Source organism: Candida theae (genome assembly GCF_024610275.1).
Source record: "Candida theae strain CBS 12239 chromosome Unknown scaffold6, whole genome shotgun sequence".
Classification (NCBI taxonomy): domain Eukaryota; kingdom Fungi; phylum Ascomycota; class Pichiomycetes; order Serinales; family Debaryomycetaceae; genus Lodderomyces; species Lodderomyces theae.
This window is the reverse complement of record NW_026261434.1, coordinates 284,906-309,434: the sequence shown is the minus strand read 5'-3', so window position 1 is coordinate 309,434 and position 24,529 is coordinate 284,906. Positions and strand designations below refer to the sequence as shown.

At 39.8% G+C, this 24,529-nt stretch overlaps 10 protein-coding genes across 10 annotated transcripts; 4 read left to right on the top strand and 6 right to left on the bottom strand. All coding sequences in view use genetic code 12, as the record gives it.

The window, feature by feature from the left end:
• Window positions 1-26: 26 nt before the first annotated feature.
• FMT1 (methionyl-tRNA formyltransferase) lies at window positions 27-1,091 on the bottom strand (the record flags this gene model as incomplete). The annotated part of the gene is made up of 1 exon (XM_051751820.1): window positions 27-1,091. The coding sequence occupies one exon, from the start codon at window positions 1,089-1,091 to the stop codon at window positions 27-29; it is 1,065 nt and encodes a 354-aa protein (XP_051609101.1).
• Window positions 1,092-1,453: 362 nt separating this feature from the next.
• On the bottom strand, window positions 1,454-3,754 carry KGF57_002498 (uncharacterized protein; the record flags this gene model as incomplete). Its single annotated transcript, XM_051751819.1, has 1 exon — window positions 1,454-3,754. One exon carries the CDS (start codon window positions 3,752-3,754, stop codon window positions 1,454-1,456), a length of 2,301 nt encoding a protein of 766 aa, XP_051609100.1.
• Window positions 3,755-3,974: 220 nt separating this feature from the next.
• On the top strand, window positions 3,975-6,584 carry CWH41 (Cwh41p; the record flags this gene model as incomplete). The annotated part of the gene is made up of 1 exon (XM_051751816.1): window positions 3,975-6,584. One exon carries the CDS (start codon window positions 3,975-3,977, stop codon window positions 6,582-6,584), a length of 2,610 nt encoding a protein of 869 aa, XP_051609099.1.
• A 113-nt stretch (window positions 6,585-6,697) lies between these two features.
• Window positions 6,698-8,833, bottom strand: TRP5 (tryptophan synthase; the record flags this gene model as incomplete). Its single annotated transcript, XM_051751815.1, has 1 exon — window positions 6,698-8,833. The coding sequence occupies one exon, from the start codon at window positions 8,831-8,833 to the stop codon at window positions 6,698-6,700; it is 2,136 nt and encodes a 711-aa protein (XP_051609098.1).
• A 594-nt stretch (window positions 8,834-9,427) lies between these two features.
• Window positions 9,428-10,792, bottom strand: GDH3 (glutamate dehydrogenase (NADP(+)); the record flags this gene model as incomplete). The annotated part of the gene is made up of 1 exon (XM_051751814.1): window positions 9,428-10,792. One exon carries the CDS (start codon window positions 10,790-10,792, stop codon window positions 9,428-9,430), a length of 1,365 nt encoding a protein of 454 aa, XP_051609097.1.
• A 1,636-nt stretch (window positions 10,793-12,428) lies between these two features.
• Window positions 12,429-15,337, bottom strand: KGF57_002494 (MSC2; the record flags this gene model as incomplete). Its single annotated transcript, XM_051751813.1, has 2 exons — window positions 12,429-13,228; window positions 13,705-15,337. 2 exons carry the CDS (start codon window positions 15,335-15,337, stop codon window positions 12,429-12,431), a joined length of 2,433 nt encoding a protein of 810 aa, XP_051609096.1.
• Window positions 15,338-15,596: 259 nt separating this feature from the next.
• On the top strand, window positions 15,597-15,902 carry KGF57_002493 (uncharacterized protein; the record flags this gene model as incomplete). The annotated part of the gene is made up of 1 exon (XM_051751812.1): window positions 15,597-15,902. The coding sequence occupies one exon, from the start codon at window positions 15,597-15,599 to the stop codon at window positions 15,900-15,902; it is 306 nt and encodes a 101-aa protein (XP_051609095.1).
• A 433-nt stretch (window positions 15,903-16,335) lies between these two features.
• Window positions 16,336-18,288, bottom strand: GUT2 (glycerol-3-phosphate dehydrogenase; the record flags this gene model as incomplete). Its single annotated transcript, XM_051751811.1, has 1 exon — window positions 16,336-18,288. The coding sequence occupies one exon, from the start codon at window positions 18,286-18,288 to the stop codon at window positions 16,336-16,338; it is 1,953 nt and encodes a 650-aa protein (XP_051609094.1).
• Window positions 18,289-20,749: 2,461 nt separating this feature from the next.
• KGF57_002491 (uncharacterized protein) lies at window positions 20,750-22,681 on the top strand (the record flags this gene model as incomplete). Its single annotated transcript, XM_051751810.1, has 1 exon — window positions 20,750-22,681. The coding sequence occupies one exon, from the start codon at window positions 20,750-20,752 to the stop codon at window positions 22,679-22,681; it is 1,932 nt and encodes a 643-aa protein (XP_051609093.1).
• Window positions 22,682-23,056: 375 nt separating this feature from the next.
• KGF57_002490 (RuvB family ATP-dependent DNA helicase pontin) lies at window positions 23,057-24,472 on the top strand (the record flags this gene model as incomplete). Its single annotated transcript, XM_051751809.1, has 1 exon — window positions 23,057-24,472. One exon carries the CDS (start codon window positions 23,057-23,059, stop codon window positions 24,470-24,472), a length of 1,416 nt encoding a protein of 471 aa, XP_051609092.1.
• Between the last annotated feature and the right edge of the window lie 57 nt (window positions 24,473-24,529).

Below are 24,529 nucleotides of genomic sequence, written 5' to 3'. Positions count from 1 at the left end.
TATAACTTAGAACTTTTAAATACATGTTAGTCTATAAATAGTGGTGGCGCATCACCCACTGTTTTGTGATAAGAGCCAATGAATTTCTCTGGAGATTCATCACCTCTTGTTTGTAATTTGATCTTCCGAGTAACAACGTACCCGGTTTTGCATTTAATGCACAACCCTTCTTTTATGAGGCTGAAATCACCAGGATGTCTCAATTGTGGCATGTTATGTTGATCCTTTAGCTCTGTCACTTCACTCAATATGACTCTCTTCTTCTCGTCAACAAACTGACCTTTTTTCTTTGTACGTGTATTTATAAATGTGTACACTGGTCCTATGGCATCATTTAATCTTTTAATCTGTCTAGCGTTGTAATCTTTCCATAGTGCTTGACTTTTAGACTTATCAATTTTAGGTGCTAGTGATCTTTCATAGATGTTCGGTAGGCGGCTTGTGGTGAGGAAAAGTCCCTTTTCAATAACATCCAGTAAAAGTTGACCCCCTTCTTGTGCTAGCCTCTTGGATAGAGTATCGAAATCATCATCATTTTTTACCTCCAACTCATCAGATTGAGCAATGATCCTTCCATGGTCAAACTTTGTTGGATGTAGTGATTGCACTGTAACTCCAGTCGTCTTGTCATCATTGAGCAAGGCATATTGTATAGGAGACGAGCCTGAATATTTCGGCAATAGTGAAGGATGGACATTCAACCCTCCATACGCACACTTGTTCAAGAATTCAGCTGGGATCAATTTACCGTACGAAACAGCTATCGTCAAGTTAAAGTTGTTTCTCTGTGTCAAATCAATAATTTCATTGGATGTATCAGCTCTCAAAATAGGAATATCGTGGCTCTTTGCAAATTCGCTGATTGGAAGTTCAGCAAGAGTCTTTAAATACCTCCCACTGGGTTTCAAGCTTCTAGTTATGACTTTGACACTGGATATTTTTTCAGGACATCGTTTTTGCAATTCAAGTATCTTGCCCAAGCTGGACACACTGAAGTCTCCACTTCCAAAGAAGGCAATATTCAAAGGGTCATGCTTGAAGTGAATAAAGCGTTTGCTTGTTCTTGCAATTGGATGTAACAGTATCCTCATGAAAATTATACTGGATCAACTGAAGCCCACCATGTTATACGAAATCAAATCTCCTGAAGAAAAAAAAAAAAGAAAATCAAAAAAAAACCAAGACGTGACGGTACTTCTTCTACTTTAAACTAAACCACAACTATGCTGACGACAGCAAATGAAATATTGGGCGACTTATCTAGAATTTTGAATGTTGGCGGTGTTGATCAGTCAACATTGCTACTATGCTACAAACTATTGGACGAAGGTGTTGATCCTCGTAAATTAGCAGAAAAGATCAAAGATATAAAAAAGGAGGTTACATTGTAAAGGAAGAAAGACCTTTCATGAGGTGAAACAGGGCAATGCAAGATCTCTCTGCTTTCCCAAATTCAGAACCCACCTTTCTTTTTCCTCCTTTTTGCTTGTGATCCACCTTGACTGCTACGTTGGGATGATATACGAAGAGCGTCTCCCAATCGCGATTGTGATCTTTGTTGTGATGCGAATTTGGAGTTTGGCTTTGAAAAGTCGCCAAGCTGTGAACTGGTGCTTTGCGAAAGCTTTGGGGGTTGCGTGGGTTCTATTTGGCTGGACTTTAACAGGGGAACACTTTGCGAGGCATTGTACAGTTGTGAAGCAAGTTGATGATCCGTTTGAGATGACGAGGGGGCATCCCACTCGTTTAGTACATTTCGAACGTGTTTATGAGACGCGGCTTTTGCAGTTTCATATGCGGATTCAAATTGATTTGTTTGAGCTTGAAACTTTATTAGGGACAACCCTAGCAAGATCGCTGAGTTTGTTATGGAGTTTGCAGCATTGCACCCTCCAAAAACGCGTTGTAGCAATGCATGAATGTCAACGATATGTGTCTGCGCTTGTGCAACTTTGATAAACCCATTTCTTTGTATGAATGCATTATTGATAAAACTCTTGATATTTATATTCTCCGTTAGTGGACTTTCCTCCAACTCAGCAATCATATCATCCAACTCGCTAAGATCAGAGATTCCAAATGGTGCTCGGTAATCAACCTCCAATAACGATCTATAGCCAGTGTTGTTTTGTTTCTGAGCATCTTTCCCTTCAAGTGATGCACCTAACCGCGACGCATATTGCTGAATCGCTACCACCAGCTCCTCATCTTCACCAGTCGAACTTGCTTGAACAAGCGCCGCGTGAAGCTTTTTCAAGTGGTGCGATTTATGTTTGTGGTTCTTTCTTTTGTTGTCATTGTCTTCAAATTGTTCTTCTATTGTGCTTGGATGTTGGGACAAGGGACCAAACTGTAAACGCCGCTGCTGTAAGTGTAGTGATGCGGACAACTCGAGAAAAACGATATCGCTAGTATCATCCATATTCAAGGGTATCAATTGCTTCAAGCCAGCTGCATTCAGCCTTTGTAACATGTAAGGATCTCTCAAACTACATGGCATAGTATTTTCAAACCCAAAGGTGTACATTAATACCACTGGAGAAACTTGTGAATATATGAATAACAAGTACTTCTCATCTTTGGCGTACACCGATAACTTTAGCGATGGATCATTATCGTTCAAGAAATGTTTCCACGATAGTAGCCTCTCGACCTTTGCTTCACATCGTAACCAAATCAACTCCTTCGACGTCAAGTAGAAGATCATACCCCCAACGCATACTATATCTCGAGTTCTCGACCAAGTGTCAGAGGTAATCAAAATCTTTCGAACCGGCATGTCAAAATCATATTGGAACATCTTTGTTCTTGTAGAAATCATAATGCTATTGAGATTAGACAACCATGTTAGTCGTAGCCAATTTGACAAATTTTTGGCATCTGTGATTGGTAATTGCAAATCATCACTGCTTAATAGCAGCACTTTATCGTTATTTTTGTTGATTGCCCATGCCGATAAGTTACCTTCTATGTCAATCGTGGCGAATTTTCGAGCATCAACCGGACAAACAGCCACATCAGCAAACGTCGACCGGCTCAATTTTTCTAAACAAATTTCTTTTATGATGGACAATTTGAAACTTGGATCCGATTTGGAGGAGTTTGAATAGCGTGATAATTTGCAAGTAGTCACATATACCTTAACTCGAGTTCTCACAAGGATAATCAACCTGTCTTTGTCTTCATTTTCAGCCACTACAACTTGTCGCACTTGAGCTAGAAAATCCACTTCATATGCTTTTGAGAGCTTCATCGAATCGCCATCCTGAATTACAATTGATAGACTCAAGACCGACAATGACTCACCTGTGATGTGAGCTAGCCCATTGAGCAATTCATTTTGAGATTGTGGTTTGATTTTGAATGCTTGAACGATATCACCAAAGCCTGGATCATAGGCAATTACCGAGTCGATAGCCTTGGTTTCCAATTCATACGAGGATATGATCTTGTAAGGTACACTGGCTGAAGCTGATGCAGCATCATCAAATCCAACTGAGATATTATTAGCAGATGATTTGTATAGCTCGCCAACGCAATGGTTTAGTGGTTTCTTTAGTAGGGACTTGCATGCCACTTCATTTAAGTATCCATCCTCGCCTCTTTGTCCCTCTTTGCGAGGAAAAGTAACCATCGGATACAACTCATTATTTGTGATTGCACTTGCACTTGGCAGTGATTTGATCTCAACATTTGGATTTCCAGAAACACCGTAGCTTAGTCGAACACCAAGTCCTGACTTATGTGGCCACATAACATAGGTAAAAAAAAATAAAATAGAAAAAGAAAAACCACAGTCAAGTTGAACGTATGAGTTGGTTGGCCGTAGTTGTATTTGCAATGGTTCAAGATGAGATTTTACATTTGGGCAGGACCAGTCCATTTTGTGCAATGTTTGCATACAACAAACGAAAAACCAAAAAAAAAAACGCCAGACTCTGCCAAAAGCTCAAACAGCATTCTAAATCAACGCAATGCTATGGCGATTCTGGAGTCCATTTCTCCTAATTAGCTACTTATTTACCTTTTCATTAGCAGAGCAGATCAAATTTGACATCTACGGCGAGGAAAACAGCAATAACAACAGTCACAACTACGACAGTACCAACACACTTGCATCACAATACGCTACATTAGCAGACAACTCCTTGCTATGGGGCCCATACAGATCATCCTTGTATTTTGGCATTCGTCCACGAATTCCCAAATCTTTGCTTTCTGGGTTAATGTGGTTCCCCATCACTGATTATCAATCGATTGGTAAAATACGTCATTTCTACGAGCAATTTGATCGTATGGGGAAAGCCAATTGGGTTTCATATGATCCAAGAATAGGTGGTCGGCAATTGATCCAAGACGATGAGTCACATTTCGATATCATTATCGATTTCATTAAATCTCAAGAAGGATTATCTTGGGCAGTTAAAATCAAGGCTGAGCCTCACAAGGGATACGAAAACTCGATAATTTCCTTTGTGTGGTACTCGGGACTCGAAGGCGAGAAGGACCAAGTTGACGAAATTACTGGTCAAAAAGAGAGAAGTGGACATTTCCGATTAGATGCCAATGCCAAGGAAGGAGGTTATGACGGGGTAGTAAAATTTAGTGGTATTTCTGAAGAATTGGGTGCATTCACATTGGACATCAATGATGGACCCAAGAGCAATAAACATCCCAAGGGCAAACTGGGCGTCGATAAGGAACTTGACCCGGCATTGACTCATCATTTGAGTTTGACGGTGCCTGATGGAAATGTCTGGCAAGCTCGCGATATATTTGTTACCATATTACAAGATTCAGTGAAACTGATTGCCGATTCAAACAATGGCCAAGTTGGCCAATTGCCTCCGGAAAACCTCTTTATTGTGCGAGACATGTATCATTTCGAAGGTAATTTGCATTTTGTTCAAAAGATATATCAAGGTGCTTGTGAATTTGATGTGATTTATTCAAATGCATACACTCCCAAATCCAATGCATTGACATTTGACAATCTTCAAGGTCGAATTGATGCGAATTTGCAAGAATTGGATAAGGTGTTTGCTGCTCATTTCCAAATCCAGCCTCCTTTCAATACCAAATCGTACTACAAATTCGCCAAGGAAATGCTTTCGGGTTTACTTGGTGGAATCACCTACATGTATGGCGATCACTTGGTTGATAGAGAGACTGTATTTGATGAAGATACATTCGAGTCATACCAGTTGAAAGGGTCATTTGAAGGTCCATATGAACTATTCACCTTGGTCCCATCGCGTCCGTTTTTCCCTAGAGGTTTCTATTGGGATGAAGGGTTCCATTTGTTGCCGTTGTTGAATTACGACTCTGATTTGGTTTTGGATATCGTCAAATCATGGTTCCATTTGATTGATGAGGATGGATGGATAGCTAGAGAACAAATTTTGGGCACCGAGGCAAGATCAAGGGTGCCCAAGGAATTCCAAGTGCAGAGTCCTCATATTGTTAATCCACCTACGTTGACATTAGTTTTGAGCAAATTGCTTGATTTTGCCGCTGCCGCTGGAAAGTCGAACAAGCAGAGTGTGGACTCGTTCGGCGATGTCAACGAGCCGGTGGATGTAGATGCCGAGGACCTAAGTGCGGTAAATTCTATCGATGACGTACCGTTGGGAAAATTTATATTGAACAACCCGGAAGTCTTACTCAACTATACCAAGGATGTCTTTCCTAAATTGAAGTCCCATTTTGAAATGTTTCAAAGAACACAACAAGGCTATGTCGCAAATGATGATGATGATGAAGAAGCAGAAGAAGAAGAAGAGGAAGGGCGATCTCGCGACTCGATTAGAAAAAGACGTGTTTACCGTTGGAGAGGCAGCACTTTTACCCATTGTTTGGCCAGTGGTATCGATGACTATCCGCGCTCGTCCCCTCCCGATATTGCTGATTTGAACATTGACTTGATTTCATGGATTGGCGTCATGGCGCGATCATTGCGCCAGATGGCGGAGATTTTGGGCAAGGACGATTCTGAAGTACATGGGTTGAAGCAATTTGAGCAAGATGTTGTCGACAATATCCAGTTGATTCATTGGTCGGCCCAAGATGATGCTTATTGCGATGTTACTTTGAATGAGGATGATGAGTTGGTGCACGTGTGTCATAAGGGGTACGTGTCGCTACTCCCATTCATGACTAAGCTAATCCCAGTTGATGATGTGACGAGGTTGGACAAGGTGATCAATTTGATAACAGACCCTGATGCGTTGTGGTCACCTTTTGGTATCCGGTCGTTATCCAAATCAGATGAATTCTACAGGACGGGTGAAAATTACTGGCGGTCGCCAATTTGGATCCACATGAATTACTTGATCTTGCAAAATATCAAGGACTATTATCACGACTCATCCAGTCATATGTCTGATGAATTGAAGAAGAAATTCAGCGACGCGTACCTGAATCTAAGACTCAATTTGGTGAAAAACGTATATAAGCAATGGCAAAAAACAGGGTTTGTGTGGGAACAATACGATGAAGAGACTGGAGATGCCAAAGGCGCTAAAAACTTTTTGGGATGGACATCGACAATCTTGTTGATCATGACCATGCCGGAGAGGATTTAAAAAAACTAAAGAATAAAAAAGAACAGAAAAGCACAGAAAACGATACAACATATAGACATGTCGTTTGTATAGAGAATGTTTGAATTTTCTAATATGGTTATCTCTCATCCTTTCTATACAACATTCTTTTTAGATGGATCTTCATCGAATCTCAAATCCCAACCAATTTGTTCACCCAATCTAGGCAAGACCTCAGCCACAGATTGCACATCCTTGTCACCCCTACCGGAAACATTGATCACGATATGCTGGTCCTTGGGTAAACTCCTGGCCAACTCGACACCTCCGTAAATGGCATGCGAAGATTCCAAAGCTGGAATAATACCTTCCAATTGCGACAAGAGTTTGAAACCTTGTAAAGCTTCGGCATCAGTAGCAGCAATGAACTTGGCTCTGCCTGTGGATTTCCAATATGCCAATTCTGGTCCTACTCCAGGGTAATCCAATCCTGCAGACACGGAATGTGTGTCATGGACCTGTCCGTCGTCATCTTGCAAGACAAATGTCCTGACTCCATGGAAAACTCCAGGGATACCAGCCGTTAAAGTTGCTGAATGACGGTCAGTGTCAAGACCATCACCACCAGCTTCAACTCCCAACATCTTCACGTCCAAATCTTTTTCAAATGGCGAAAACAACCCAGTTGAGTTGGATCCTCCACCAACACAAGCCACAACAGCATTGGGCAATTTACCATTGTTCAATTCAGCAAATTGTTGCTTAACTTCCTGTCCAATGACACTTTGGAAAGTACGGACCAAAGTAGGGTATGGATGGGGGCCAATTGCTGAACCAACTACATAATGAGTGGTTTCCAAATTCGAGACCCAGTATCTAAAAGCTTCCGAGGTTGCATCACGCAAAGTTTGAGTTCCATTCTTGACAGGGACAACATTGGCTCCAAGAATTTTCATCCGAAAAACATTCAAAGCTTGACGTCTGGTGTCCTCAGCCCCCATGAAAACAGTACACTCCAAACCAAACTTGGCGCAAGCAGTAGCAGTAGCAACACCATGTTGACCAGCACCAGTTTCAGCAATGATTTTCTTCTTGCCCAATCTTTTGGCAATGAGTACTTGAGCTAGAGCATTATTGATTTTGTGGGATCCAGTATGGTTCAAATCCTCTCTTTTCAACCAAATTGTGGCACCTCCAGCATATTCAGTCAATCTTTCTGCCTTGTGCAACGAGGATGGTCTTCCAATATATGAATACAAGTCCTTAAACTCTTTCCAGAATTCAGGGTCAGCAACAGCATCCTCAAACCCCCTTTCCAACTCTGCTAAACAGGTATGGAGCGCCTCAGGAACATACTGACCACCAAAATCACCAAAACGTGGGTTATATTTATGAGACTCTTTGAAATCCGGCTGCTGCTTGGTCAAATCTCCGCCTTCTTCTTTATCCTTGTTGCCGCCGTTCTGAAATTCTTCCGGAGCAGTTGCAGTATAGTCGTCACCTAATATAGATCTCACATACTTGTAAGCAGTTTCTCCACGTTCCCCAGGTTTAGATTCACCAATCAACGTTACAATTTTCGAACCGATAACCACCCCATCGGCAACTTTACCCACCGCAAGAAAATGGTCTCTTGTTGAAACACCAAACCCAACAGCAATGGGTGTATCTTGCCCAACATATTTTCGTACCCTGGCGCACAATTCTTCAATACCGGCACTGACTTTTTTGGAAGCACCAGTGGTTCCCATTTTAGAAACAACATACACAAAAGAGTCGGCGATTTGTCCCAACACTTTCAATCTTTCATCGGTAGTGGCTGGGGCTACTAATGGGACATATGACAACCCATGTTTGGAACAAGCACCTCTAAATTTGACAGCTTCCTCAGGTGGCAAATCCACAATGATAAACCCATTGACACCAGCAGCTGCTGCATCTTGTAGAAATTGGGACTCACCATATTTCAAAATCGGGTTGTAGTAACCCATCAAGATCAAGGGGACAGTAACACCAGCTTCTCTAGCTTGTTTCACCAATGCCAATACTTTGGGAACAGTGACTCCATTTTCCAAAGCCTTGACATTTGCAGTTTGGATAGTGGGGCCATCGGCAATGGGGTCTGAAAATGGTATACCTATTTCAATAATATCGACTCCAGCTTTTTGCATGTTGGTTAAAATGGGGATCGTGTCCTCAATGGTGGGGTATCCGGCCGTGATGAAATTCACTAAAGCATTACGGTCCTCTCTTTTGCAGCGGGCAAACGTTTCTTTCAATGCAGAGGACATGGTATGAAAAGTGTGGTAATTAGGTTTAAGAAGAAGTTAAGAGTCAGGAGATTCAAATGGTATATATGTCACTTACAAAATGTGAGTCAATGAAATTTTTCTTTTTCTGTTTTTTTATTTTTTTTTTCACTTGAGTGAATGACTCTATATGCAGGATGAGATCATATCGCAATGAGTAGCGATTTGTATGGGAGATTTGATGGTTGGTCAGTATGTCAGTATTCCTGAGAGTAAAAGAGGGAGCATCGACGTTGCTTTGTCAGGGATGTGGGTTCTCTAAACGATAAAGCTCACTCGACAGTGTCAATTATAAAGATACTGGATTACAGATAAGTTTACACTGCCTACTATTTTTGGATAATGTATAGCAAACACCGCTTTGAAAAGAACCCTATGTATTTATCTCCTCTTGCTTTCTATGTATAACAATAATATGCAATGAACTGAATAGTGAACTTTCTATACTCCTTTTTAAAAGCATATGCATTCGTTCTTGTTGTTGTTGTTGTTGTTGTTGTTTTTTTCAATCATGAAACTCCCCTCTTTATAACTGGTTGACACCCTCCCATTCTCTCTCTCTATCTCTATTTTTTTTTAAAAGACTTCACCTTGGTCAAACATGGCATCGGCAACCTTCAAAAAACCAGCAATGTTTGCACCTTTCAAAAGTGATGGCAATTCACCTCCTTTATCAGTAGCGTATTTCTTTGCAGTGTCATAACAGTTTTCAAAACAGTTGACCATGATTTCCTTCAACTTGGCATCAACTTCTTCCTTGGTCCAGTTGACTCTTTGGGAGTTTTGGGCCATTTCCAAACCAGAGACAGCTACACCACCACAGTTGGCAGCTTTACCTGGAGCATACCAAACGCCATTGTTTCTGTTGGCTTCGAAAACTTCAATAGCCTCTTGAGTAGAACCCATATTGGAACCTTCAGCAATGTATTTACAACCAGCATCAACCAAAGCCTTAGCTTCGTCACCGCTAACTTCGTTTTGGGTAGCTGATGGCAAAGCAACATCAACTTGGCCAACTTTAGTCCATGGTCTGACACCGGCAATGTATTCAACCGAGTTGTTACCGCCAAAAATGGTGGCTTCCTCCTTGGTGATTTGTTCCAAAGTCTTAAACTTCAATTTAGCAGCAGCAATAGCTTCAACTTGTTCAGCAGTGATACCATTCTTGGAAATGATAGATCCTTTAGAGTCAGACAATGAAACAACAATTCCACCCAATTCGATAACCTTCAAAGCAGCGTATTGGGCAACATTACCTGAACCGGAAATGGCAACTCTTTTACCCTTGAATGACTCTTTACCGTTGGTTGCTCTTTCAATCATCTTTTCGGTGTAGTAAACACATCCGTAACCAGTGGCTTCTGGTCTGATTAAAGAACCACCCCAAGACAAACCTTTACCAGTCAAGACACCAGACCAGTTGTTTTGCATTTGCTTGTAAGCACCAAAGAGGAAACCAACTTCTCTTCCACCAACACCAATATCACCAGCTGGAATATCAGTGTCTGGGCCAATGTATCTGGCCAATTGTCTCATAAAAGAAACACAGAATCTTCTAATTTCGGAATCGGATTTACCCTTTGGATCGAAATCAGAACCACCTTTACCACCACCCATGGACAAACCAGTCAAGGCATTTTTGAAAATTTGTTCAAAACCCAAAAACTTCAAGATGGACAAATTGACAGTTGGGTGGAAACGCAAACCACCCTTGTACGGACCCAAGGCAGAGTTGAATTGGACTCTGTAACCGTTATTGACTTGGATTTCACCCTTGTCGTTTTCCCAAGTGACTCTGAACTGAATAACTCTCTCAGGGACAGAAACAACTGGAATAACCTTTTTGTACTTTGGTTGCTCAGTGAACAAAGTGGAGTCTTGGATGGCAGTGACTAACTCATCGTAAGCTTGTTGGAATTCTGGTTCGTGTGGCAAGACCATTGTGAATGAATGATGTGTAGATATATATATATAGATAGATATATGTGTGTATTAAAAGGAAAGACTAATGTGTCTGAAGAAGAAGAAGAAGAAGAAAGAGGAAGAATTGGTCAAGGTCTTTATATAATCTTTGAGGTTTAGTCTAAGTATTTATGTGATATATATATATATATATACATATACATAGTTTACTAGTCTCTCTTCTCTCTGCTATTAAAATATTAAAAGGCGATTAAAGATTGTCTGAAAAAAAACTAAAAATAAAAAAAAAGAAACTTTTTAAATTTCTAATTTATAGTCATTATAACTTTAATGTTTATGTTTATGTATGTATGTATGTATGTATGTGTGTATGGATGTGTACTCTGTTATCATCCAATCAGATGTTGTACTGATTATGCACAATAGATTAAAATATTATTACGCAATTTTTATTGTGAACTTTGTTTTTTGGGTTATCCTTAACCCTTAACCGGCGCCCGATCGGTGGGAGAGAGAGAGAGAAACAGAAATCTCTATTCCAATTATTTTGTCATTCTTTAAGCTACAAAGCCGTTACGGACATCTTTTGTTTATTTTTCAATTGCTTGTTGTTTGTTGAGTGAGAGGTTTTCACATGAAGAAGAACTTCATTGGCTGTGGAGAGAGAGAGAGAGAGAGTGTGTGTGTGTGTGTAACTGTATCCACATCCAATTTGTGTCTAATTGAGTAAGGATCTCCCCCTCCTCCCCCACTCTTGAAAGTCTCTGCTAATGATTGCACAGTAACTAAGTTTTGTAAATGTTAGTAGCCTTCTTTTTATTGCTCAGCTTTTACGGCAAATTGCCAAATTGCCAAACTGCCAAACTGTCACTACAATAGAGAGGAACAAAAAAAAAAAAAAAAAAAAAGTCAATAGCTTTGGAAAGCGGCTTTATCCGAACAAACAAGAATTGACTCAAAACAGTTGTTCAAATCTGCCATTAAAGGAGAACTCCACTCCACTCCACTCTACTCCAGCGTAGTGAAACGTACGACATCTTGGCTGATGTTGTTGGTGTTGATTGATGAGTTTCTAGTTTATGATTGGCTACAGATTAGCCACCAAAAAGAGTCAAGAAAATAACAAATCAACTCATTTTAAGGTACAATTACGCATCATAATGTAACCTTCTATTCAAAATATCAACTCATTAGTCAAACAAAAAAAAAAAACATACTCCGAACTAATGTAAGTTTACAGTATAGGTTATTATTTGACCATTCCTCTTTTTCATTATATCCAAATTAACCCTACACAAAACATGCATTTCTCGTTATACCCAGGATGCAAAATATCCCAGAAAACACAAACACACCTATGTTTCATTTGCAGGACTTCTACACGACATGGCATCAATTGTCGTGTAAAAGAAAAAGACGATGATACATGTAATGCTATTGAACATATTTGCAAATAATCTCTGAATTATACACCTTCAGCATCTCACGCGCCTATCACGTGATAGACTTGTATCATTAGTGCCTAATACTTTCATTATAAGACCTTTTTATGAGGATATCTACCCAAGTTCGAGTTCAGTTACATATCCACTCATTATTCAAAATATCACATCGTTTCACTATACTATACACAAGAAAAGACGATACTTTTCCACTAAAATGCATCGTCAGGGATCTCTATTTCATCATTTGGTTCTTTCGGTTCCTGTGCCTCACTCCATTGAGTCACATCATCAATATAACTCAATATGTTCTCAACACTCTTACTATCCTTTGAACAATCCAACGGAAGAAACTGCACCATACCAAAATCATCAATCAAATTAGCAATACTCTTGGTCATCTTTGTAAACTGCGGATTTATTTCATCCTCCTGTTTCGCCAAAAGATACGGATCAGGATTCAAAAACTGCTTCAACTTCCGCTTAGACACTTCATCTTTGATCAAATCAACTTTCGACAAGATATTTATATGTGGCAACTCCAACAATACCATCGCTGACATGGCACTTAGCGCACCACTGAAGAATTTCGAAGAATCAATAACAAAAGGCGACTCCAACAAGTAACATGCACATAGATTAAACCCCAAACTCAGCTTCAAATGCTGGACTATGGTGGGCACGACGGGGATATGTGTATACAACTCAATCTGCCCCGGCATGTCAAAAATCAAGTATTCGTCGTTATAATCGCCAATCTCCTCATCTAGCCAATCCAAGTTCTGCAACAAGTACTCAAAACAGTAGATTAATCCTCCATTGGGGCCCAAGTCTAATTCTTCCATCACATCTTGTAGCGAGATCAAGTCACGTATGTCTATAGTGAATTCAAACTCGGTGGGTTCTGCAGCGGGGTCCAAGTTGACGATGTGGGCTCGGCGGCCTATTGATTGCATGTGGGCTATTATTGAGTTGCAAAATGTTGATTTGCCAGCTCCTGCTGGACCCATTACTATGACTCCCGTACGTGACATTTCTCTGTTTTTTATTTCTGCCTCTTTGCTGCTATGTAGATTGTGTACAATGTGGCTCTTGAAATTGGATGATGTGAAGTAGCTGAATTCACTGGAGACAAGATAAGTTTAGTTAAAGGTATATGACTGTAGTTTTTCAAAGGATGAGTCGAATTTGATATAAATGTGAGATGAGAGAGCGAAATCGTTACGTAATAAAATGTCGTGAACTTTACAGTTGCGACAATAAACAGTTTTGCAATCAAATTGCATCCAAGTTCAACATTGTCCTCACATCTTCCCAACGTTCATATGTCTATATCTCCTACCCAACTACTACGTAGCACAAAGAGTTGACAATAAATATACGTCAGCACTTATCTCTCTCTCTCTCTCTCTTTCTATATATATATATATATTTGTTCTGTAACCACTCCACTCCCCCTTCCCTACTTCCTCCTCCTCCTACACCAACAATCATCATAATCATTCTCAACTTGAACCATCACATCATTACTAAAAGTACCCCCATTTTCTCCAAACAACCGCTCAATTTGCTTCTTGATATACCAACTATTCTCACCACGATATATTTGCACATGCAAATACCCATTAATCTTTGCTGCGCCACCGCCGCCAGTATCAGCAGCACCACCACCACTTGGCCAAAACCGGGGTGTAGTAAATGATTTCACCCCCTTCACATGTGAGATCTCATGCAACGTGTTTCGAATTACTGATTCTTGACTTGCGGGGATCTTGAGTAACAAGCTCGATGCCGTTGATTTTATCAATGGGATAGCTGAAGCAAGGATTAATGTTGCAATGATGAAGGAGGCAATGGGATCGAATCCTTGCCAGTGGAACAAGTTGGTCAAAATGGTCGAAATGACTACTCCTACTGACCCCAATGCATCAGCTAATATGTGAAGAAATATACCTCGCATGTTGTCATTGGCTGAATCGTCTCCATTTGAAGTATGGGACGAAGAAGCAGTGGAATGGGTATGCAGATGCAGATGCAGAGAATCATGTTGTGGACTAGCATGACTATGACTATGTCCATGGCTGTGTCCATGATTGAAAGCAAACACACCAACGAGATTAACCAATAATCCAAGCACCGAAACAACAATCAACTCATTAGTCCGCTGCAAACGCACCGGATTGATCAATCTCCCCACGGCTTCAAACATTATAGACCCACTAATCCCAATCAACAATGTGGCATTAGTAAATCCCGCCAAATTCTCCAAATGGAACCATCCCAAGGGGAAATTCAGATCATTGTCAATTTCCCGTTTTGACAAGACACCAGCAACGAGTCCCAATGCTAATGATAGGCAATCTAGCAACATGTGCAATGAATCGGACAAGAGTCCTAGTGATTTTGATCGGAATGAATAGAGAAATTGGATAATCATGAAGCTGGCGTTGAGGAGAAGGAAGTTGAATATTGCTCTTGTGTCTTGATGTTTAACAACTTGTGATAATATTGAGCTCGACGAAACAGAGCCCGTGGTGTTGGAATTTGTCGTCCCTGATGCTGTTGTTGCTCCATCAATGTTGTTGATATTACCGTTTACATACAGTTTGAACCGCTGACTTGATTTCAATCCGGGAATGATCAACAATGCCAACACCGAATCACCAATGCACGACCAGAAGCTAAACTGCTGAAACACAAGGTACTTCAACACACTACTCACCAAGCTCAATCCCACGAAAAACAAAACCAACACTTGAATCGTGTCACCACCGGCAGCAGCACCGGCAGCAGCAGCAGCACCACCACCACTACCACGCGCATTGCCATTATTTTTCAATTGGGAAAACTCTTGAAATGTGACTAGACCAATTGTGAATGTAATCAAATTGACTGCAATCATACTAAAACTGATTCCAGCCAGTAGTCTACTCAAACCCAACCAAATGAATCCTCCCATGACCAACGCAACAGAAACCACAGTCTTATCTAACCGTAACTTGGATACATGATCGACATCTCCTCGCAACAACGCGAAAGCAAGAACGATTGACGCATACCCTAGCCCAATCATTGTTTTTGGCCATTCCGAACCCAACTGTGGATTGGGACTGGGGTTCATGATTAGCAAATCAAGCAATAGTAACGCGGGAGTGTACACGTTGAACAAGTTCAAGTAGAGCCCAAACACAATCAAGCTGCATCGATCAAAGGGGAGGAATATTGTCGAAAGTAATATCAAAATAATTGATAGGTAAACTTTACATGATTTGATAATTGCGTTGATGTTTGACCGTGTTGAAATGTCGGTACTGTCACTAGGAATGATCTTTATCCACTGAGCGCAAAAAATCACAAATAATATAGCCAGACTAGACGCAATGGCAGCTGAAAATTGCAGCGGTATCAGCGGCAGGGGCAGTGGGGCAGTGACTGCCATTGCATCCGCTATGGAATCAGCAAGAGTAGTAATAGTAGTGGATGATGATGATGATGGTGGTGATGATGGTGGTGGTGGTGTCGGCGTTAGAATTAGTCCTTGTGAGACAAACACAATTGGATACGCAATCAACAACGGTAGCGATGTCGTTAGGATCAGACCTAGGGATGATTTAGTTGATGAAAATGAGGAAGATAGGTTGAGCTTTGGTGTGAGTTTTGAATATGGCAGGTGGTTGGCATTGTGATACGGTACTTCTGACGACTGCATTGTGTAGAAGGGGGGTGGATGTTGAGGATAAAACCTGTCTCTATCAATGGAAAGTATGATTTATATATGACTTTTATGTCGTTGATAACCGCTTCAAGAGAATGAAAATGAGGTTTGTTGAAGTATATTTTTTTTGCGCTCGGTTGAAACTTTTGATTGACGCGTTTTCAATACTCAAGAAGACGCACAAATGAGACCAAACAGTGGCCAATTTATGGCGACTAGCAACTTTTTTTTTTGTTATCTTCCACTCTGTACAAGTGTATTCTATTATCTATAAACTCTATCTTTATTATAAATAGGCTCAAAATATTTCGTTTTGGCAATCCAATTCGTTTCAAAATTTTTAATATTCACAATTTCATCGATCCATCATTACCCATCACCACTACTCAGTGTAGTTAGTATTTCTATTGAACTGTAAACTGCTCAACATCAAACTTCTTTGGTGAGATACCCATATTGGCAATATACTTGACTGCATCCTTTCTCATTTTCTCCTTAGTGGCATCATCCCATTTCAATTCTTTACTCATAATTTCAACCACACCATCAACAGCAGACAAGGCCTCTCTAGCATTCAAAAATGCCAATCTGGTTCTTCTGGCAAGGAAATCGGCTGGTGTTCTAGGGTATTCGTACTTCAAGGAGTACAACAATTCAGCAATGGTGAAGGGTTCATCAAATGATTGATAACTCAATTGGTTCTCTGGTGAAGCTTCATTGACATTGGGGATAAACTCCTTCTTGGCGGCTAATGTGATTGGCAACTTGTTGAAATCGTTGGCGGCATACAAGTCCAAGATCATAGCGGAACGCGATCCATAGTTGTGCGACAAATGTTTGGCCAATTTCAATGGAATCTTGTACTCGTGAATCAATCTGGCGGAATAGTTTTTAGAGTAATCGTCACCTCCAACCAAGATCAATTCGTTCGTTTGACATGGCTTGACATTCTTTCCAGCGAAATCAAAGTGCTTGACAACGTAGTCAATGGTTTCTTGAGCCATTTCTCTATAGGTGGTCCATTTACCTCCGGAAATGGTGACCAAGCCAGATGGTGATTCCAACAACAAGTGTGATCTCACCAAGCCTTCAGTTGAACCCGAGTCTTCTTTACCCTTTTCAACTTTTCTTGGGTCTCTAACCAACGGTCTGATACCTGACCAAGCTGACAAGACGTCGGATCTGTCAATTGGGAAAACCAAGTATTTTTGCATTTCGTTGATGATATCTTGGATATCTTCTTCAGTAGGAATTGGGTTTTCAGGAACATATTTGACTGGAGTGTCAGTAGTACCGGCCAACACTTTTCCTTGCCATGGCAAAAAGAACATAACTCTTCCATCTGAAGTTGAAGGATCTAATAAACCGATATTTTGTGGACAATAGTATTCTGGCAAGACAATGTGGACACCGCTTGAAGGAACAACCATTCTTGGCTTTTGTGGAGTCTTTGGTGGCAATCCTTGTGGGTCTTCATCCATTTCCAAAATGTTATCAGCAAAAGGACCAGTGGCATTAACAATTGAGGTAGCTTTCAATTCATACTGTTTGTTGGTTTCTAAATCAGTAGCTTTAACACCATACAATTTACCCTTGTCGTCCTTCAACAATTGGTCGACATTAAAGTAATTCAAGACAGTAGCACCATGTTCAATAGCAGTAATGGCCAAGGTAGCATTCATTCTCGTGTCGTTAAAGGAACCATCGTGGTAAACACAAGCAGCCTTCAAGTTTGATACATCCATCATTGGAGCAATAGCAGCAGCTTGTTCTTTGCTGAAAATGGTGGAGTTTCTCAAGTTTTGCTTTCCAGCAAACCAATCGTACATTTTACAACCAGCGAAAAAGTAAGGAACTTGCCAATAGTTGTACACAGGAATCATAATTGGCAAAACTGAGCACAAGTGAGGAGCAGTTCTCAACATATTACCTCTTTCATTCAAAGCTTCAATAACCAAATCCAACTGGGCTTTGGATAATTGGAAAATGGCCTTTTCCAAATACCTCACACCACCATGAGCCATCTTGGTAGACTTGGAAGAAGTACCGGAACCAAAATCGGTCTTTTCCAATAAACACACGTTTAAACCACGAGTAGCAGCATCAACGGCACATCCAGAACCAACAGCACCACCACCAATAATCAAGACATCAAACTTCTTTTCTGGAGTTAATCTTGACACGAGTTCTTCACGTGTAGGTGGTTCTGGATAATCCTTTTTCAAAGGTTTGTAAGATGTGGCGATTTGAGCTGGTTTTTTGGGTTGAATGAAATCCAAGTAAATGATTGTACCTCCAGCGGCAGCACCAAAAGCCAAGGATGCTTTACCCAATGCTGATTTGAAAAACCTCGACATTGTTTGTTCAATGTAGTTTTCAAGTTGTAAACTCTTTAGCTGAGTGAAGGAAGAAACCTGGACAAAGGTGTTTAGAAAAGTAGATTATGAATTAAAAAGAAATGAAATGAAATGAAAAAAAAAAAAAAATTGAAGGTTGATATAATTTTTTGGCGTTGTGATATTTTTTTTTTTTATTTATTTTTTTTTAAACTCTCGTTCTGTATCTCTGTATGGAAGAAAGGAACTTTTTATTTTTTTCTGGTGTTTTTGGATGTTGCAATTTTTCCGAGGATGAAGAGTCTGCAAAATCAGATATTATTTTTACTGACTCTTCAAAAGCTGTGTTTGAGACCAACGGTTTGTGTTGATTGACTAACGTAGAGTTGAAAAAACAAAAAAGAAGAAAAAGAATAGTGCAATCAGTGTCGAAAACTTACATTGACAATACAAAGATATAAATAAATATTTATGATTGGATAAGAGACATGAAAGCATCAAAAAAAAGAAAAAAAAAACCCCCCCCGGTCAAAACACTAAAAATTGGTATTAATATTAAACATGCTAAACATGTTAAATAGCAATTTTAATGAGACACGCTCTGGTACACGTGAAAAGAAAGGGTGTTCTTTGTGTAATACACAACGGACGATCGCAGCAAACCAAATTATTTGGCGCTTAGAACATCTATCCAGCTCTACAGACATTAAAGTGTTGAAACTCAATGCCTTGTTCTCTAGGTATGTGTGTCTTTACTGGAAGTCGCTTCTCCACAGTATGCCATCTATGACGTGTAAAAGTCATGTTGTATATGCTTGCTACAAAATAAGAAAAATAAAATAAATATGTTGTTTCCCCATATTGCCTCGGCATTGGAGAAAGACAATAAAGAAAAAAAAAAAAAAAAAAATTACAACAGCAGACACAAAAGACAAAATAGAGTCATAAGATTCCAACGTGTGCCTTGTGTAGTAGGTAAAAGAAGACACCAAGGCGAATCTATTGGTAATAACCTATATACCGTTATGATAAACAAATGATGCTGTTAAGAAAAATAACATAAAGTGAAGTAGATTGTTCTGTGAGCTGTGAGGATTGTTGTGTGTATGTGTGCGGCAGTGCAAGTTTTTGTAACAAGGTACACGCACAACGGAATTCAGACCCTTCTCTCTTTCTCTTTCTCTCTTTCTTTCTCTCTTTCTTCCTCTCTTTATCTCAAACGTTTGATTGTTAAACGTTTCTTTTATTCAATGGAAGTAGTAGAAGAAGAAGCAGTAGTGAGAGCGCATAGCTAGCAAGCGAATTAGAATGGGGTTGACGTCATTTAAATTTTAGGATGCAATCATTGCAAATGCAGCTTGGATCGCAATTTGTTGTCTTTGTTATCTCATTTTCAATCCTTTGGTTGGCAATAAGCTTCTGTTTCCTGGTAACTCAATCTTTTAATTAAATTGTTTGTTAAATGAAGTATAACTCTGCACCGGAATTTGCCGTTAGTCGGAGAGGTTTTTGGAAGTAATCATTATGTGCAGAAAATGTAACAAAAAGAGAGGACACCTCTGTACAAGACTATCATGCACCCTACAAATCAACCCCCTGTTCATCTAACCATGTATTACTCTCCTTCTAATCCTGTCTTTGACTTTCCACAAACGTTCCCTGATGATAAAACAGAAATTGGCAACAAAAGACTACGATTCTGCAGCTTTTCTTCCCCAGGTTTTGGTACACGCCTCTCATCATTGTTTTGTTCACAAAGAACTCAATCATAAAAGCATCATCATTTATTGTGCAGGCTAAAATTTTGGTTTTGTGCAGAGCTTATTTAGCCGAGGTTAGAAATGCACTACAAAGACCTTCATCTTCATTGACAACGCATAAGCAATACAAAAGGCATCCTTCTTATGCGTTCAAATATCTCTTTATTCGAAATTGTGTACTAAGCCTTGTTTCAATTGACCTGTTGTGCGACAGTATTGCAAATATATTCACCTATTGAAAAGTAATTGCACTCCTTGTAATTAATATAGATCTTTTGGTATTGTCACTCTGAAACATACTATCTAGACCATGAAACAAAAATCTGTCAAGCTTGGTCTTTCAGTTATAACTCTTGAATCTGTCCAATCTTGTAGTAAAAATTTGCATTAATTTTTGCAACAATATTAATGCAACATCCGGCTTTGCAATACAAGTGAATCAAACAGCCCCGTTTTCCATATTTTTCTATATTTTGGTCAAAACATTTATAGAAAGAGAGTCTACTTATAATCGCAAACTCATTCACTACTCAATTCGCAGCTCCTGCTGCAGCAAAAGATTCCATACATACAACTTGCCTTTTGGTACAATTCTTTTTTTTTTTTGGGCAAAAGTACACGTCAATGGCTTGTCTTTGTTTTACCAGCAAAGTTTCCAGTTCTCCTTATACAAGGAACCACCACACTCTTGTTTCCATACTGCAGGAGCAATATCTTCACAAATGTCAGGGAATCAAGAGACTCTTGACCAATTCAAGGTAATAGCAGGCTTGGAATCATCTGACAATTCAAGTGACGTTGACGACAAAATCCACCGTTTGTTGACTGTTCACGATTTTGATTTAAACAATGCAATCTTGACGTACTTGGAATCAGGATTTGAGACAGTTGAATCGGCTAATTTGAATAATCGAAGTGATAGAGGTGCAAGCTCGGCAATAGATCCGAGAGAGATTGAAGGCATAAATGGTTACGGTGGTGGTGGCACCGGTGACGGTATTATCCAAGATGATGGAGGCATTGGAGAACTAATACACCGATCAGCATCAACCAGAACAAGAAGCGAGTACGTCAATTTACAGAGCCAAATGTTCCTCAATTCACTTATGCCTAGATTACCTAAAGCCCCTCAAATATCTACACGTTGGCAATTGGATGTGGGGATTCATAGTTCACTCATTCATGAAAGAGAAGAGAGCGAAAAGGAGAAACGTAAATTGTCAGAAAAAAAGGAGTTGGAAGATCAAACATTGATTGAGCAAAGTAGTGAAGTGGCAAGCGACACATCAAGCGTGAGTCTGCGTACAATTCGCAACTCAAACTCAAACTCAAACTCAATTTTGAACACATTGTGGATAATCTTGCTAATTATACCCAAGAATTTTCTTCTGGTGATTATCAGCTCCATCAAGTTCTTTTTTGGGTTTGGTTGGAGTAGTGGTGATGATGAGAATGATAACAATTTCAAGCTCAATAAACCGTTTGACTTTGAAAAATTTCATCCGGATTATTCCTACTTGTCTGAATTGAAGAAAAATGAGGAACTGAATGAAGCTAGCACATTTGAGTCGTACGACATAGTTGAGTCTGGATTCAATGAACTCCATTCGCATTGTCAAAATGAGTACGATTGGTTATTGGTTATCTTGACCAACGATGCCATAGAAACCACAAATTTTGTTACAAAGTTGCTCCAAAACTCCCTTTTCAAGAAATCGTTCAACAAAACTGACGGTAATTTCAAATCGGCAAAGTTGTATTTCGCAAATGTTGATCATTCGCCAGAGGCGTGGGAGATTGGCCAAACTTACAAAATCAAAAAGACACCGTACGTCATGCTTGTTGCTAACGTATCGCCAAGCCCTGATATTATGGCTTCAATGTCTATAGTCTACAAATCAAACTTGTCAAGACAGTTTATCATGGATGACGAATTAAATGTGACGGTTTTGAAAATCGCCAAGTATTTGACCAAGAATATCGACAAGTACAATCCGCAATTGGTGGCTGCTCGATACGATAAACAGGAAACCGACTTTAGTCGAATGATTAGACAACAGCAAGATGACGCTTATACGCAATCACTACTAAAGGATAAAATAAAGAAACAAAAACGAGATGAAGAGTTGCGTTTGAAACAAGAGGCTGAACTTTTGGTCAAGTTGAGACGCTGGTTTCTTTTCAATTTAATCAAGGAGAATCATATTCATAGTTTGACTAGTAAAGATGATTCCTTGCGTGTGGCTGTTAAACTACCTAGTGGGAAAAGATTAGTTGAACAGTTTGACAAGTCAATTACAATTTTGCAATTTTTCATATACATTGAACTCAAATTGTTTATTGAAGAGGTGGCACTGGAATTGAATCATGCTAATGAGAATTGGGTTCAGGATAAAGTGACTCTAGACGAGTTGATTCTGGAATTGGATCTGCAAATTCCCGAGCAACATAAAGAAAAGTATGACGACGTGCATGGATATTACCTGGAAAATCCATTCAAGTTTGAAGTTGTACAACCGTATCCTAAGAAAGTTATTGACTGTGACTCGGAATTGACAATTGAACAAGTGCCTGAATTCAAGGGTGCGAATTTCTTGGTTGAGTATATAGTTGAGGAAGAAGAAGACGAGGAAGAAAAGGAAAAGGAAGATTGAGTGAAGTTTTGTATATAGATGCAGATCATATTGGTTCCACGCAATCAAAGTTATTTGTAGCTGATACCGTTTCGAGCACTCTCCAGCATGCAACAACAAAATCTCAATATAAAGACTAAGTTTGAATTAAACTTAAAATACGATTCAGAATTTGTATGTGATCTTTCTGTTTTCGTCAACAAAGTTCAAAAAAAATTCCACAGGTTGCCAATGTCGTAAAAAGTAGTTTAATCAATGTCACAAAAAGAGATTGTACGACACTGAAGATAAATTTCTGAATTTTTTCTCCTTCTTCTCAGAACAACGGAGCCATCAAAAAAGCCATCACAAGCGTAGTCAAAAGGCATCACTCATCACTGCATTTCACACATTACAATGGTACAAATAAGTGAAGTCCCAGACAACAACAACAAAAACACATCCACCTCGGCTTCTGCCTCTACCTCCGCCAAGGAGAACAGAACTGCTGCACACACCCACATCAAAGGACTCGGTTTGAACGAACATGGAATTGCCAAGCCAATAGAAGGCGGATTCGTAGGACAACAAGACGCACGTGAAGCATGTGGTATAATTGTTGATTTAATCAAGAGTAAGAAAATGTCAGGTAAGGCAGTTTTGATTGCTGGTCCACCTGCCACTGGTAAGACGGCATTGGCGTTGGCAGTGTCGCAGGAATTAGGGCCCAAAGTCCCCTTTTGTCCTATTGTTGGGCTGGAGTTGTATTCAGCTGAAGTTAAAAAGACCAGTGCGTTGATGGAGAATTTCAGAAAGGCAATTGGGTTACGGATCAAGGAGACCAAGGAGGTTTACGAAGGTGAAGTGATTGAATTGACTCCAGAGGAAGCTGAGAATCCATTGGGCGGGTATGGCAAAACTATAAGTCATGTTATTGTTGGTTTGAAAACGGCAAAGGGAACAAAGAATTTACGGTTGGACCCAAGTATTTACGAGTCGCTACAAAAGGAGCGTGTTGCTGTTGGAGATGTCATTTACATCGAATCAAACACTGGTGCAGTTAAGCGTGTTGGTAGATCAGATGCATACGCCACCGAATTCGATTTAGAGGCTGAAGAATACGTTCCACTTCCAAAAGGGGAAGTACACAAGAAGAAGGAGATTGTCCAAGATGTGACATTGCACGATTTGGACGTTGCAAATGCTAGACCTCAAGGTGGACAGGATGTGTTGAGTATGATGGGTCAGTTGTTGAAGCCCAAAAAGACGGAAATCACTGATAAATTGCGCAGCGAAGTGAATAAAGTAGTATCAAAGTATATCGATCAAGGAATAGCCGAGTTGATTCCTGGTGTTTTGTTTATTGATGAAGTCAATATGTTGGATTTGGAAATATTCACCTATTTGAACAAGGCATTGGAAAGCAATATTGCCCCTATTGTCATCTTGGCTTCAAATAGAGGTTTAACAACAGTTAAAGGATCTGATGACTTGTCTATTAAAGCACCCCATGGATGTCCACCAGATTTGATTGATCGTTTGTTAATTGTTAGGACATTGCCTTATAATCAAGATGAGATCAAGACCATCATTACCAAGAGAGCAAACTTGGAGAATTTGACTCTAAGTGATGACGCAATCAATAAATTGAGTCAAGATGGAATAAAGACTTCATTGAGGTACGCTTTGCAGTTATTGACTCCAGCTGGTATATTGAGCTCTATTGCTGGTCGCTCGACTGTTGAATTACAAGATATCGAAGAGTGTGAGTTGTTGTTTTTGGATTCAAGAAGATCGACTAAAGTTTTGAATGAATCAAAGACATTCCTCTAAATATATCGATAGAATGAGAAAAAAAGTTTTTATTGGTAATTAGTTGATTCTATGTAT